Below are 14558 nucleotides of genomic sequence, written 5' to 3' on the forward strand. Positions count from 1 at the left end.
CTGTGAACGACCAGTGTACTGCTTTCTTATTGTAGCAAAATACATACTGTAGGTGATGTCCAAGAATGTGAACAGAGGTAGCTCAGGGATACGTAGTAAAGAACCAAGTTAAGATTATTTTATGTGGATTACAAATCAGCTAAGCCAGTTATGTGCTAAAAATGGCTTTATTTGCAATTCTATGCAATCTTGCTGATAAATAGCTGTATTTTTTATAAGAATGTGTTTCGATCCATTCTCCATTGAGTGGTGGAGTGCTTTATTTTTAAGTATACTGTTTATTATCAGAAACATCCACCTATGCAGTTGTGGTTTAAAATCAAAGGCTGGACTAAATCCTTGGCAGTAAAAAGAAGCCAGTTCATTTTTTGAAAGGCATAAAATTAGTTTAATCACATGACACATTTTATAAATGAAGTCATTCATCCACCTTTATTTGTGAAGAATAAAGCCTTTCATCTGAATGTTAAGTAGGGCTAAATAAAATGTAATAGCTGTTAGCTCATTTGTATTCCCCTCTTGTGAGGTGAAGAGAATTGTAGTATCACATTAAGACATGAAGGTATCCTGTCCAGGACCTATTTTAGGTAGCTCGATGAGTCAGTGGTCAGTTGGTTTGAATTGTTTGAACCGTCTGACCGTCTGATATGGCTCACGCTTAATCAGTGGTGAATCAGGCCAAGTCTGATTCTGCTGGATCATGTGTGGAATCAACAGGATATCCTTTCTCATGGTCTATATTATTATTCCTGTTTGGGGAAACTGATTCATGGTCGACTGCAAAAAGCTGCACTGAGCTGGTTGTAGACTTATAAAAAGAGAAAGGATATCCTTTTGTAGTCACAGCTTCCCTGTTTTTCTTCTTTTTTTTGGGGGGGGGGGTCTTTTTTGTCCTTTTTTGAGCCTCTTTTGAGTCACGCTTTGGGTGGGGCATCAAACTGACTTCTAGACAGGGGGCGGGGGCAGGGAGGTTGTTATTACAACCAAAGAAGGAGTATAGAGTCTTTGATGTTTTGTAGTCATACATATTACATATGATTTTCCCTTCAAAAACAGCATACTGTATTCCCTCAAGGGAGTAAGCAGTGCTATGGTAGAGTGTATGTTTTACTAAATTGCACATTCTGCTACGCATTCATAAGTGTACAGATTGCATTGCCTTGATAACACCCTCTGTGTAGACATGACATTTGTAACACATCTTGTAAGCATACCTCTGCTGTATTTGCATGTTCTGTATTGCCATGCACTGTTGACTTGACCTGTGCCTGTGCATGTTAAAAGTGTGAGCAGATTTGTGAGTACAGCCTTAGTCACCAGGAACCAGCGATGAGACCGTTAAGAGATGCGTATGAGCTGTATGATGTATATGCTTTTTTTTTTTTTCACAGTGAATATATTTTTCACTGTGATTCATAGGTCAAGCACTCATACTCTCAATGGCTCCGTTGACTACGTTCTGCGTAAACGAAACGCGTATCATTTCGGGGGTCATTCAGTCATTTGGCCCTGTTCATGCTTTCGGTTTCCCGGGTGATTTACTGATGAGTCAACGTCAGTGCCCAATGAAAGTCAGCAGTGTTACGCTGGCCGGCAACCTGCGGTCAGTCTTGCTCCCGACCTTAGGTAGCTGGAGCCGCGGCGACGACGAGCGTGTGAACAAATAAGCAACTGTTTACGTCTCAGACCCCCCCCCCCCCCCCACCCTACCCACTCACCCCCCCTGAAACAAAAACAGCCTTGTATGGCATCCTCACAGCGGTTTGTGTGCTGTGAAGCATTAATATCTCCGTGGGGAGGCATAGAACTTGGAATTAAGAACTAAGAACCAACACGTCGAGTGAGATCTGTGCTGCTGCACCGCTTCAACTTCTAAAATTCTGGGAAAAGACTAGACGAGGCAGCAGCACTCCAAATGTAAAAAATTAGGACTTGAAGCCCAGGCCTGAGTTGTTTGCTCGCTTTTTTCTGTCTCTGCTCCCTCAGAGTGGATTATTGGATTATACATCAGTGAGGTTTTTAAAGCAGTGCGAGACCTGACAAACCCAGAGCAGAAACCAAAAGTAAGATTTAGATACTTTGTTTGAACCGACCCTGATAAAACTGGCTTAGCCATGTCAGAAACATATCATCACAGTTGCCTTATCCTCTGAGTTGTCATCTTGACAGATACTGACCAATTATATCGGTGTCTTGTTCCAACAGCTTTTGTAGCATTAGATACAGTACCACTTCATCCAAAAGCACTTGTGAATTAGCTGTCATAACATCAAGCCTTATGAGATGATTTGTCATGATGATTACCTACAGCAAAATATGTGACATTCCATCATCAACAACACCCACATACAGTAAAATGACAGCCACTCTTTCATCTGTGTATTGCCAAATTCCTTCCTATACTATCCTTGCATGTAAGTTATCAATGAGTAACTATTTTTAAGTAGCCCTCATTTATACTCATGACTGAAAGGAGTTAAATAGTTTCCTTCTACCATTAACCATGCAACAATGGCCATACAGTTTAGGCAGAGAGCAAATACCTTGTTAATGATCAGTAAACTCAACTGAAGCGACTGACCTCAATTTCAAATGTTTTTTTTTAAATGGATTGCAGAAAACACTACTAGTGTCGTTTGTAGAGATGACTGTTGATATCAGTTTAGATACATTAGACATATGTATCAATTTGGCAGTCTTGCAGTAACTAGTGATCTTGTTTAAGTGTGTGTGTGTGTGTGTGTGTGTGTGTGTGTGTGTGTGTGTGTGTGTGTGTGTGTGTGTGTGTGTGTATGTGTGTGTGTGAGAGAGAGAGAAGGAGAGAGAGAGATATGAAGGGAGGGAGAGAGAGAGGCACTCCATAGAATATAAGGCGAATCAAATGTTATGTGAAGTCCTGCTTGAGGGTCTTTTTTTTCCCAGAGAGGAGAAGAAGAAGAAGAGGCGACTGGCCATTCTAGCGTATGATTAAAACGTGCCTGTGCTCCTTTTGACTTTACCGAGTGGGCGAGAGCAGGAGCTCCGCTGCTGCCATATTAATCTGACATGCCCATCCCTCTACTCTACTGGGATAGAGTATGGGCACATTAGGATAGAGGGGAAGTCCCACTGTGATGGGAACACAAGCACTAGATGCAGCTAAATGGCACTGTGGCCAATATCCCTAATTGTTAATCCATTTGTCCACAACCATTAAGTCACAGTTGATTTGACTTGTTTCAGATAAGGCTAACATCCAGCAGTGAGTTACAATGAAGGGTTAATCGGTTGTGCCAGGAACTCTTGGCCTATAAATGCAAATTCAATTATGTATCCATAATACTAGCGGCTTAAAACTGATTTTCTTTATTAAGAAATTATTTTCATTCTATTCTTTAAAATTATACATTTCACAAAGACTAGAATTAATCCTATTGGGTACAAACAGCCCATTTGATATGTAAATTGGCTCAACATTTGCAGCATTACGTAATGATTTTCCAATTTTGTCATTTGTAAGCAAATAAAACGGAATCTGATTTAACAAAAGAGACAAAGCAAATATTAACTATTCCATTCTCTAGCCTCCCTTCAAAGCCCAGTTGGTTAATATTAACGCTATTGTTGTTGGAGGGGAAAAGGGTGTGAACAAAAGAGAGGCCATCGAGATGACATATGTGTGATAAGGACTGATAACAGTAAATAGAACCTGTTTTTCCAAAGGTTTGTAATTTATCCTGACCCCTAATGTTTGCACTGTATGTGCTGGTGAGCAGGGTAGCATCTTTAAACTGGTGAGTGTGTGTGTGTGTATGTGTGAAGAGAGTGAGTGTGATCAAGCAAGCGAGAGAGTGAGAGAGAGAGAGAGAGGGAGAGAGGGAGGAAAGAGAGAGAGAAGGGGGAGGGAGCAAGGTTGAATGAGCTCAAGGGAGTAGGGGGAGGGATTGTTTCTGCGTCTGTCTCCCCTGCCATTCGGCATTCGCCTGCTGCAGGAGGCAGCAGCAGGAGGCTTCGCTGTGGGCTGAAGGGAGGAGACACAGTGACTAGAGCAAGAGAAGGAAGCGAGCAAGAGGCAGAGAGAGAGAGCGCGAGAGAGAGAGAGAGAGGAGGAAGCGAGTGTGTGAGTGAGAGAGAGTGTGTGTGTGTCAGAGAGAGAGACTGGGCAGCGTAGGAACAGCTGCAGGCAGAGAAGCAAGCCTCCTGACCAAGGCTGTCGGAGGCAGAGACTTGGATTGGAAGAGTGTGGATTTACATGCTGAATAAACCTGATACAAGGATTACATGTGAGGCAGCGCAGGACCCTTCCTCGGTGCCTGTCTCCGCTGCTGCTGCTGCTACTGCTGCTGCTGCTGCTGCTGCTCGGAAAGGGATTTATTTTTACTGAGCGCCACCGTTCACAGGTGCCTGTGAGCTGAAGGAGAATCTGGGAGAGCGAGAGAGAGAAAGAGAGACACAGAGAGAGAGAGAGAGATAGAGAGAGACCAGAGCGACATTCACAGTCGCATTCATTTGCTGGATTATTTCTGTTTTTCCTTTTCCACTTCCACCCCCTGATTCACTGATGCTTTTAAATGGTTCCATACAGGAAGAATGCCTGGGGGTAACCCCAAGAGCAGAGTAGAGCCGGACACTGACCACAGCCGGACTGCCCAGACTGCTGCGGAGGACAGCCCAGTGGAAGCCAAGGCACCGCCGGGCGGCAGCATGGCGGCCAGGAGGGGCAAGTCAGGGCTGCCCCAGAGTACCTCCAGGTCCGAGCTGCGGGTCTACAAGGCGGGCGGCAGCTCCACGGAGGGTCGGCTGCCGGTGCCCACCAACCTGCGCAAGCAGAAGTCGCTGACCAACCTGTGCGTGCTGACCGACGCCGAGAAGAAGATGCACCTCTACCAGCCCAAGTGGTCGGACGACATGGCCAAGCCGGGCTCCGGGTATGGCAAGCCGGGCAAGCTTGCCAAGGATGGAGGTGTGGGCGCCGGGCGAGGAGGTGTTGGTGGAGGAGGAGGAGGAGGAGGAGGAGGAGGACACGCACCTCTGTCCAGGAAACTCTCCAAGTCCGAGCACTCCCTCTGCCCGGGCAAGTCCAAATCTTTCAGTCAGCTGGTGCCCCCGTCGAACTTGGCCAAGCCGAGCCGCTTGCCCCGCGGGCCCTACGCTGAGGTCAAGCCCATCAGCAAGGCGCAGGAGGCGGCCATTAAGGACACCAAGTCTGACGACGAGATACTGACCAGCAAGGCTAAAGCGAACGGTAAGAAGGGAGCGACCAGCCCTTCTTCTGGGGCAGCCACCAACGGTGGCGGGAAGGGGCAAGAGGGGGACAAGTCTTTTGTAAAGGTGGACCCCGAGCTGGTGGTGACCGTGCTGGGGGACCTGGAACAGCTGCTCTTCAGCCAGATGTTGGGTGAGTACCGCGCCGCGCCGCACTCTAGTGCTTTTTTCCTGCTTTCCAAATGCTGCTGTTCTCCACATGTGAGCTATGCCTGCTAGCTACCCCATGCTACCTACTTTACCCACCTACTGTACCTGCCTGCCTACCTGGCACTGCCTGAGCCTTTCTAGCGCCCTCAGACCGTGACAAAAACAAACCCAGCCCTGTCTGCCTTGGGCTGTCATCATCATCGCCACGCGTCTCTCGGCTCTCCGACAACCCAGACAGTCGTGCTCTCATCATGGCACAGACCCCCTGCCGCTAACCCCTAAGAACCGCTCCTTTTTCCTCCCCTGCTACGGCTATGCTAAGCGGACACCATCTGGCTCACCTTCTTTTTAGTATTCGATTGATCAAACAGTGTTTTTAATCTGGGTTTTTTTTTTAGCATCACTCTCTCTTTGTTTACATTGTATGCGTATGAGACCGCTGTCTAAGACCTGGGTGAAACCAATTAGGTGTTGAGGAGAGGGGGGGTGGCGGGGGGGAGACGTTCACGGTGACTCGGAAAAAGCACACGGCGCGCGTCATTTTCTGCGCACGGGTTCACGGCATTGAGAGAGCGTGACACACTGCCCTAATGCACGGATCACAACAATGCTGCACTGTCATGTCCTGATCATATGATTAAAGCTGCCATTGCAGCACATCCCTCCAGGGCATATTGGCACACACTGATGCTGTTCCTAGATGTACTCCACATACATAACAACGCAGGCACCAACAGCACTGGTGGTGGTAGCTAAAAGTGCACAGCCAGCAAAAAAAACATAAGGGAGCAACAACAGGGGCAACAAGGAATGAGGAACAGGCTTCAGGATGTGCAAGCTGTCCCCTGAAAATACACTGAGGCTTTTTTTGAACCGGTTTCAGTTCCATAGTGAGGGGGACATATTTAGCTTTCCCTCTGCTTCCCATTGATCCAGCGGGGGCCTCTGACAGATGGTCCCCCTCCCCGCTTCCCTCCCCATCACCGCGGGGAGGAGAGGCAGAATAATGGGGAGGGTCACACTCTGGCCGGAGGTCATTCAGCAGGTACCGCATGCACAGGCTGCTCGTTTTGTTTACATTCAGCATAAAGGCAGGCGAGAAAACAAAATAGAAAAGCACAATTCATTTCATTTTGTGTGTTGTGTGTATTGTGACTGTTTTCACACCGTCCATCACTTTTTGCCTGGGTGTCAGGTCCACTAGATATTTCAGTAATGCCTTTTGGCAGCTGGAACATATTGGCTTATTTTTCAGCGTCATGTCGTTCGGTGTCATTTATTTCTCAATCATTTTCTACTTTGAGGTGCAGTGGTGTGTGACAGAGCGGATATGTGCACCTGGTCTCGTCGTGCTATCGCGCTTTCCATTTCTGTCCGAGAAGGGAGAGTTGCCTTAGCGGCCGTGTGTGGAGGAGAGAGATATGAGAAAATAGAATTCAGTTCATTTATGAGCCCCCCCTCCCTTCCAGCCCTCCCTGGTTTGTTCTGACCTTGTCTTCCCCTCACCTTTCGCTTGGGAGATATGTGGACCAGAGGGGGGGATGGGGAAAGAAGAGATTGGAGGAGAATAGTATCAGATCTCGCTCAGCAGATGACCTAAATTTTATTTTGCTCACACTATCCGGCAGACTGGTGGAAATTGCCACAGCGTCTTCTTTCTGGGCTGATCAGGCCATCAGATGTCACAGCCTGGCAGCAAACACATGTCTTTCACCACCTCCTCCTCTTCTCTCCTCCTCCTCCTCCTCCTCCACCTCCACCTCCACCTCCACCTCCACCTCCTTCTGTGTGTGCTCATCTGTGGCAGAGGAGGAGGTTGGAGTGGAACAGGAGATGGCGTGCTGTTTCTCCTTGCACCAGCAGGACAGGCTTCAGATAGCAGCACAGATGACTATCTTTCCCTACACTATAGCTCGCCAGTGTGATGTATAGTTACAGGCTAGGAGTAGTGTTGCTAGGTTACATGGTGGATGGGTGGAGAGGAGGAATACACTCTCAAATGTAAACTATGACTAGTCTCTGTGCTCTTTGTGAGCGAGGATACTTTCAGTAGCCCTAGCTGGCAGTTGAAACAATGAATTCACAATGAATCACTAGCCGTCGTCACAGGAACTCATGACAGAGTGCCCTCGTGAAAAAATAGTGATGGTGTGCGTGCATTTAAGCACCCCCTGAGTCCCTGAAGTCTTTCTTAAAAGGGATTGCAGTCAAAAGATGTTACCTTCACCATCTGAAAAGAGGGAGCGCTAATGTGCTAGGTGTTAACCCTAGCATGTGTGAGCTATGCCACAGAAACCTGATTTGACAGATTCCCCCTTTAATTTGTGCCTGTAAGAGGTTTACCATGCAAATCAGTTTTTTTTTTCTTCAAGTGTGGCTCTGGCACGTTTTTTTTTTTAAGGGAATCCAACCAAAGGGTTAGGATTTGGGGATTAACAGTACATAAACATAATGAGGAGATTTACCCATTTGATTTAAACATCCCGGCCTTGCACTTACAAACTGTTGCACCCACACAATGCCAACAGGCATGTGACTTCCTTTCATGGCTTCATTTGCTAAGCCTTTAAGAGATCCCTGTTGCATGTGTAACATTTAAACCGTCCATTTTCTTGTTGACGCCTATTTGTTTAGCACTTTGTTGTTTAGCGCTATTCTGCAGCCTGAGGGCCGATGGAGTTTCTCAGCTGACGCTCACATATTTCGGACATTTTATTTAAGCGACGGTCATGTGAAGAATTCCTTCAATGCGCCGGGTTAAGTCCCCTTGGCATGTGACTCACGAGGTGTGTCCTTGGGCCTCGTGGCATCCCTGGTAGTGTTGGCATCCCTGCCATGCCTCATCTTCCTCACTGCTCTTCTTCTTCCTCCTCTTCCTCGTGTTCGGCCAGCGCCGTTTGGGCATGAAGTGGTGCGGGCCGGTGGGACTTAATGGGACCTGACAACCTTGAGAGGATATTCCGGCAACCTCCCACACACACACACACACACACACACACACACATGTGCCCATGCTTAGGAATGCACTCAGAAAGAGATGGAAATAGACAGAAATAGAGAGGAAGGGAAAGAGAGAGAGAGAGAGAGGAAGAGAGAGAGGGAGAGACAACAGTTGAGAGAGTTATTACTGTAATTACCATAGTCATTCACTTGTAATGGTGACCTAAAAGTGCCACATACAGCCGATTCTATACTGCCAGAACCCTTCACTGCTGGTTTCAAGTGTGTGCATGCATACACTTGAGGATGTACATCCTACTGTGTGTACTGTATGTGTGTGTGTGTGTGTGTGTGTGTGTGTGCGTACAGTATGTGTGTGTGCGACTGTGTGTGTATTTGTGTGTGCGTGTGCGTGTGCGTGCGTGCGTGCGTGCGTGCGTGCGTGCGTGCGTGCGTGTGTGTGTGTGTGCGCGCGCACATGTGTGTGCGTGTATGTGTGTGTGTGTGCGACTGTGTGTATGTATTTGTGTGTGTGTGTGTGTGTGTGTGTGCGTGTGCGCGCGCGCGTGTGTGCGTGTGTGTGTGTGTGTGTGTATCCACTTATGCAGTTACACATAAAGCAGACATAGACAGGAGGTCTAGCTGTCTCTTTGCTGTTGTGAAGGATGGCTCTGAATGGTGCAGGAAATGGATTTAGCTCTGTGACTGCCATGGTAATGAGGCCTGTCTTTGGTATAGGAAGCAGGCCTGGCCTGGGATGGTAGGGAGAGGAGGGTAATGTCTATTACAGACCACATGTGCCTTCTGCCCCTGGAATCAGATAGACCTCTCAGTGGAGATTTTAGATCACACCACAGTGAACTCAGAGATCCGCTCCATAAAGATTTGTACAAACACACAGAGCGATGCCCATGTGTGCATAGAGTATGTACACATGCACAAGTGCAGATACAGTGAGCGTGATGAGACACACACACACACACACACACACACGCACACACACACACACACACACACACACACACACACACACACACACACACGTACATACACACACACACACACACACACACACACACACACACACACACACACACACACACACACACACACACACACACGTACATACACACGCACACACACACACACACACACACACACACACACACACACACACACACACGTACATACACACACACACACACGCACACACACACACACACACACACACACACGTACATACACACACACACACACACACACACACACACACACACACACACACACACACACACACACACATACACACTCATGCATGCACACGCACACACACACATTGCTGTCCATATGAACAACAAACACATGGCTACGCATGTGCACACATATGCAAAGACCTTATAGTGTGGCTTTGAGGTCTTTGTTGAAATGTTGATGGCTTCCTCCAGCTTACCACATAATGTGCGGCGGCTATGTAATGACATTACAACCAGGCTAATTTTTTGTCCATGCGTTCTTTTTTTCTTCAGTGAATTGTTCTAATGTAATTTTGTTTCTCAATCTAATTTTACATGTCTGCAAAGCTACTGCTGGGATTCAAGAGAATCTGCTAAATTAAACATGTGAAAACGCAGTGCTTTGCTATTCACAATCAATGTTGTCCCCTCAATAATGATTTGTTATTGTTTAGCCCGTTGCATTGTTTTGATTTCAGGTTCGCCAATCTCTTTGGTAACTAATCTTTAGAGACAAAAACCTAGCTTGTCTAAAACTGTGTGTCAAAAAAGCAGCCCTATGTTTAAGCGTATCGTAAAATAACTCTCAGAAGACCACAAGGCATACTTTCCAGTGCACTGCAACTCCGAATGCCCCAGCTAGTGTATATTTAGTCCTTGTTTGTCAGTTATAGGGGGCTGGTCTGAGTGCCTTGTCCAGAAATTCTGTCATATTTCAAGAGGTGGTTTTACACGGCACTTGAACACAAGAGACTACTTTTTTGAGGCCCAGAACGACTTTTGTGGCTGCTTTCTTCTACTGTGAACTGTCGGCAGTCTGTAGTCTATACCAGCTGGTGAAACTCAGTCAGCCGCCACCAGTGGGCTTTTCTGCACTACATCAGCAGAAAGCACATAGCCTCAGTTTGTTCCTAAGTGCGTAGTGACATTTTTATTTAGTGTCTGATTATGTGCTTATTTGAGCCTGTTTTCTTTTTGGGGGAAATACAGGGATTTTTTGTAGCTTTTAGGCTTGTTGTTACATATTTTTCCATTAGTGTTGATGAGGTTGTAACAAAGCAGAAATGACATATATTTCCATTTCTCAGTGTCCACAGATAATATATTGCTACTTTAAAGAATAACAAGCTAATTATAGAACATATAAAGCCACTTTTAAAGAACTTCTACTATTTTGCTCCACAACATTTATTATGTAGAAACATTTGGCTTCTCTTTAGAAAGAGACATTACCATGAGTCCTGTGGTCCATTATTCGACTCGTGCAGACTCTGGAGTCCTCTACACACTAGAATGAAATCAAGGCATACTTGAGAGCATCTGCATCAAGGGCTTCTTAAAACTCTGCAGGAGAGTGGCATCAAACAGCTCTGAATAAAGTCACAAACACGCACATATGTGGGTTTTGCCTCTGGCTCTTTGCTCACACCAAAGCCAGTGTCCAGCGACAGCTGTTGATGGGACAGACAGAGAGGGGGAGATCGGCGGCTATTTAAAGAAACCCTGGTGTGTGTCTATAAAATTACTCGCTCCGTGTAATAGCCGTAAAAGCTGTTGTGTTTGTTTTTAAATACATTTTAGATAGCATTCAGTTGTATAAGTCACCAGGATGAGAGGGGTTGACAAGCTGTGGGACTCTGTGTCTTTCCACATGTCACCCCTTTTAAAATGTTTAATTTGGTTACAGCATGCTAGTGTGATATTGCAAACTTCACTCATTCATTAACACATACATGTGAGTGCATGCTCACAAACAAATACACACACGCACACACACACGCACACACACACACACACACACACACACACACACACACAGTCGCTATCACGCTATTTGCTGACAAAAAAAAATCACTTGCCTCATTTGCCAAGGCTTTACTGGTGGACTCCTAAATCTCCACACAAAATGGTGTGTCTCTTTCCCATCAGTGGCTCCAGTCTTTGCCCCCAATGCTTTTTAATCACCAGCAGGACTCAGACAATCCCTTTAGGTGTCTGCTGTGATGATAATCAGATGCAGCCCCCCCCCCCCCCCCCCCCCATCCATCTCATCTTTTGGAGCCACCATTTAGAAATTCCCTAGCACCTTAATCAGTTCATACATTTGCTAATCTATGGTGGTTCTAAGCAGCCTTGAGTCTGTAAGCAGCTCAGTCATCTTATTGAGAGAGAGACAGACAGAGAGAGAGGTCGAGAAAGAGGGAGGGAGAGATAGAATGATGGGAAAGAGTGAGAGGGCAGAGGGGAAAAAAAGCAGATGTTCATTTGATAGGAGGTGGTGGTCCTCCATGTGCAGATCCCTTGAATCGGTTCTCTTTGTAATGACTAGAAGCTCCCCCTGCTTAAGATCTTAAGAGTCGAGTGGATGTCGATTTAAGCGGATAGCACAGCCTTGGCTAGCATCTTATTTACAGCTTTTGAAGGATAGATAAGGCTGAATGATTTAAATGTGTCTGCTGTGCAGCAAGCAAAAACAGTCATGTATAGCCATCAGATGTTATGTATTATATGGTTACCTTAAGGAGCACCTGCATGTCATTAAAGGCCACTGTGCATTCTTCTTCTACCACTATCTCCTTCACCAACACTTTGACTAGTAGGCTACTTTAACTTCTGCACTCTGTTCTTCTGGTACTATGTATTGTAGTATTAGTTATTACCTAAGGTCTCCGTTTGCAATATAGCTTGAATGTTATTCCTTATTTTATAGTGCGCTTTGGATAAAAACATCTGTTAAATGTGTAAATGTGTATGTGAATGCAGTGTGCTTTTAGCTTGTGCATGGATGGACTGGTGATGTACTGTAGACTCTCACAGTTTGGTAGTTACCAGTGCTGATGGCTAAAGTAGCCAGGAGATCTTCAAGCAGCCTCATCCAGTTGGAATTATGTGTCTAATGTGGATATATCTGCCCAAATGCATCATTTTAGATTCCTCTACCATCATCACTTGCAACACCAAACACCAAAACCACTCTGGAGTCATGCAGATGTATTAGAGACTCCGTAGTCTAGCTGACAGCATCTCACCATGCAAGCGAATGTCAAATGAGGTCCCTCTTTGCTGTGGCTTACCAACGCAAGTGCACGGCTGCGTCTTCAAGGCCTGCCACACTTACAGTTTCCAAGCCTTCAAAGGTCCTCCTGCATCGGGCCTGTCAGAATCGATGAAGGCCCGCTGCGGTGTGGTTGGTGTCTGTAGGCATTGATGGCTTAGCTAATGCATTCCGCGTTGACAAAAGCTGTTTTCGCTCAGCGCTCCGTCTAGCTCTAGCACGTCATATACTGTAGGGTTTATTCTATGGGGACGGGTCGGGTCGAGCTGAGTTGGCATAGTAGTGTTTGTTGTTGTCTTGCACCACAAATGGCTGCCTCACCGGTCTCTCTCTCCAACGGGGAAACTGACCGTCAGTGTTTCCAGTGAGCTCACAGGCCTGGTGCAGCACATCTGAGAACATGCCCGCGCATATATGATTATTATGACTTTTTTTTTTTTTACTTTAACCAAATCCTCTCTGGGTTTATTTGGTGCTGGACACACACAGGGATGTCTGTCTTGGGAAGACAAAAATGTCCTGCCTCAGGGGTTGTGTTTGACTCGGTTTAGGTTCTTTTCTCTAGTTACGTGTGGTGTCCAAGGCGTTACAGCTGGTGGTTTCCAAAATGTCGCAGTCCAGGGGATACAGTCATGCCGGCCTGAGGTCATCTTCCCTGTTCCGTGCCGTTGTATTGTTGCTGTTCACTTTGTTGCACAACAACAGCTTAAAAGTGCCACCCTTCCCCCCCCCCCCCCCTGCTGAAAAGTTTCACACAAAAAAATAACGAATAAAAAAAAAACTAAAATAAAGGAAGGCAGAACAAAGACGTCACTTGAAGTTGCTTCTGGCTGGCTGTGAACAATTTTCTCCACATGGGCGCAAACTTTTTATGGCCCCCTGCGCCAGACAAACGCTTGGCCAGTGATAGGTGTAACAGCCCACCCCACCCCACCCCACCCCACCCTACCCTACCGCCCTTGGAACCAACACAGGATGCACAAACACAGGCCTTGCCCAGCCGCGAGAGAGCTTTATTGTAGCCGCAGCTGTGCCACTGTGGTACTTTACTGAGCCATAGCATGAGCTCATAAGACCTCCAGTTGTTTGGGCACTCTGCCCTCTATACCCACTGCCCGCTTGCCCACGTGGACGCATGAGTTTCTGCTTCCGCATAGATATTAAGGTAACGTTATGTAAGGTTGTCCTACAGTATGTCTCCCAACATGCCATGGGCTATCCAGATGGGAAAGGCCCCTTTTCTCAACATGCTGAGAGAGCACATAGTTAATTTATAGGTCACCTTTGCTGTTCCTGTGAGCTGGAAGAGAACGCAGTAGAACAAAGGTCTTGGACAAAGGAAGTGCATCCATGTGTGTCAGTTAGAGGCAGACAGTCACTCAGTGTGTGTAGGTTTTGAAAGGGCCTTGCCCCCTGTGTACAGTGCATTTCCCTGGGCTGACCCCTTGTCTCGCCGTTAAAATCTGACCGTCATGGGAAAAAACTCAGCCAGTTGGCGATGCTTCACTTTTCAGCTGTTGCAATCCGCACTTCTGATCTGATCGTCACATGTTTTGAACAACAAGGCTTTTTTGGAGTGTGTGTGTGTGTGTGTGTGTGTGTGTGTGTGTTTGAGTGGGTCATCATGTGTTTTCACCATCACAAACAAAGAACAAAGAGGTCTTGTGGAAGATTATGTAACGGTGACTTTATGCTTCCAAATAAATTATTTAAAACGAATGGGAAATAATGCTGCTAAGCTTCAGATATTTGCCTTCACTTTTTTTAATTTCCCCTTTTCTTCTGTCTGTAGTTTGTCAGGATGCAGGGTGTCATTGAACTTCTGAAGGGATGTTTGCATCCAGCTGGTCATTTCCTTAGTCTCTCCTCTCTCATCCTCGCCATTGCCAAAAGGTCTGTTGGCCACAGTATTGGATGGCCAGGGCTCTCAGCACCAG

The 14558-nt window shown here is 46.4% G+C and overlaps 1 protein-coding gene across 1 annotated transcript in view; it reads left to right on the plus strand.

Annotated features, from left to right (window-relative positions):
- The window catches only part of LOC134087820 (neuron navigator 1-like), an 87797-nt gene that overhangs the window by 6719 nt on the left and 66520 nt on the right, over positions 1-14558 (plus strand). Inside the window, exons 3-4 of the mRNA XM_062541577.1 lie at positions 4565-4942; positions 4982-5377. Coding sequence (XP_062397561.1) covers positions 4565-4942; positions 4982-5377 — 774 coding nt within the window. The remainder of the gene's footprint in view (positions 1-4564; positions 4943-4981; positions 5378-14558) is intronic.

Source organism: Sardina pilchardus, chromosome 7, assembly GCF_963854185.1.
Source record: "Sardina pilchardus chromosome 7, fSarPil1.1, whole genome shotgun sequence".
In the NCBI taxonomy this organism is placed as follows: Eukaryota; Metazoa; Chordata; class Actinopteri; order Clupeiformes; family Clupeidae; genus Sardina; species Sardina pilchardus.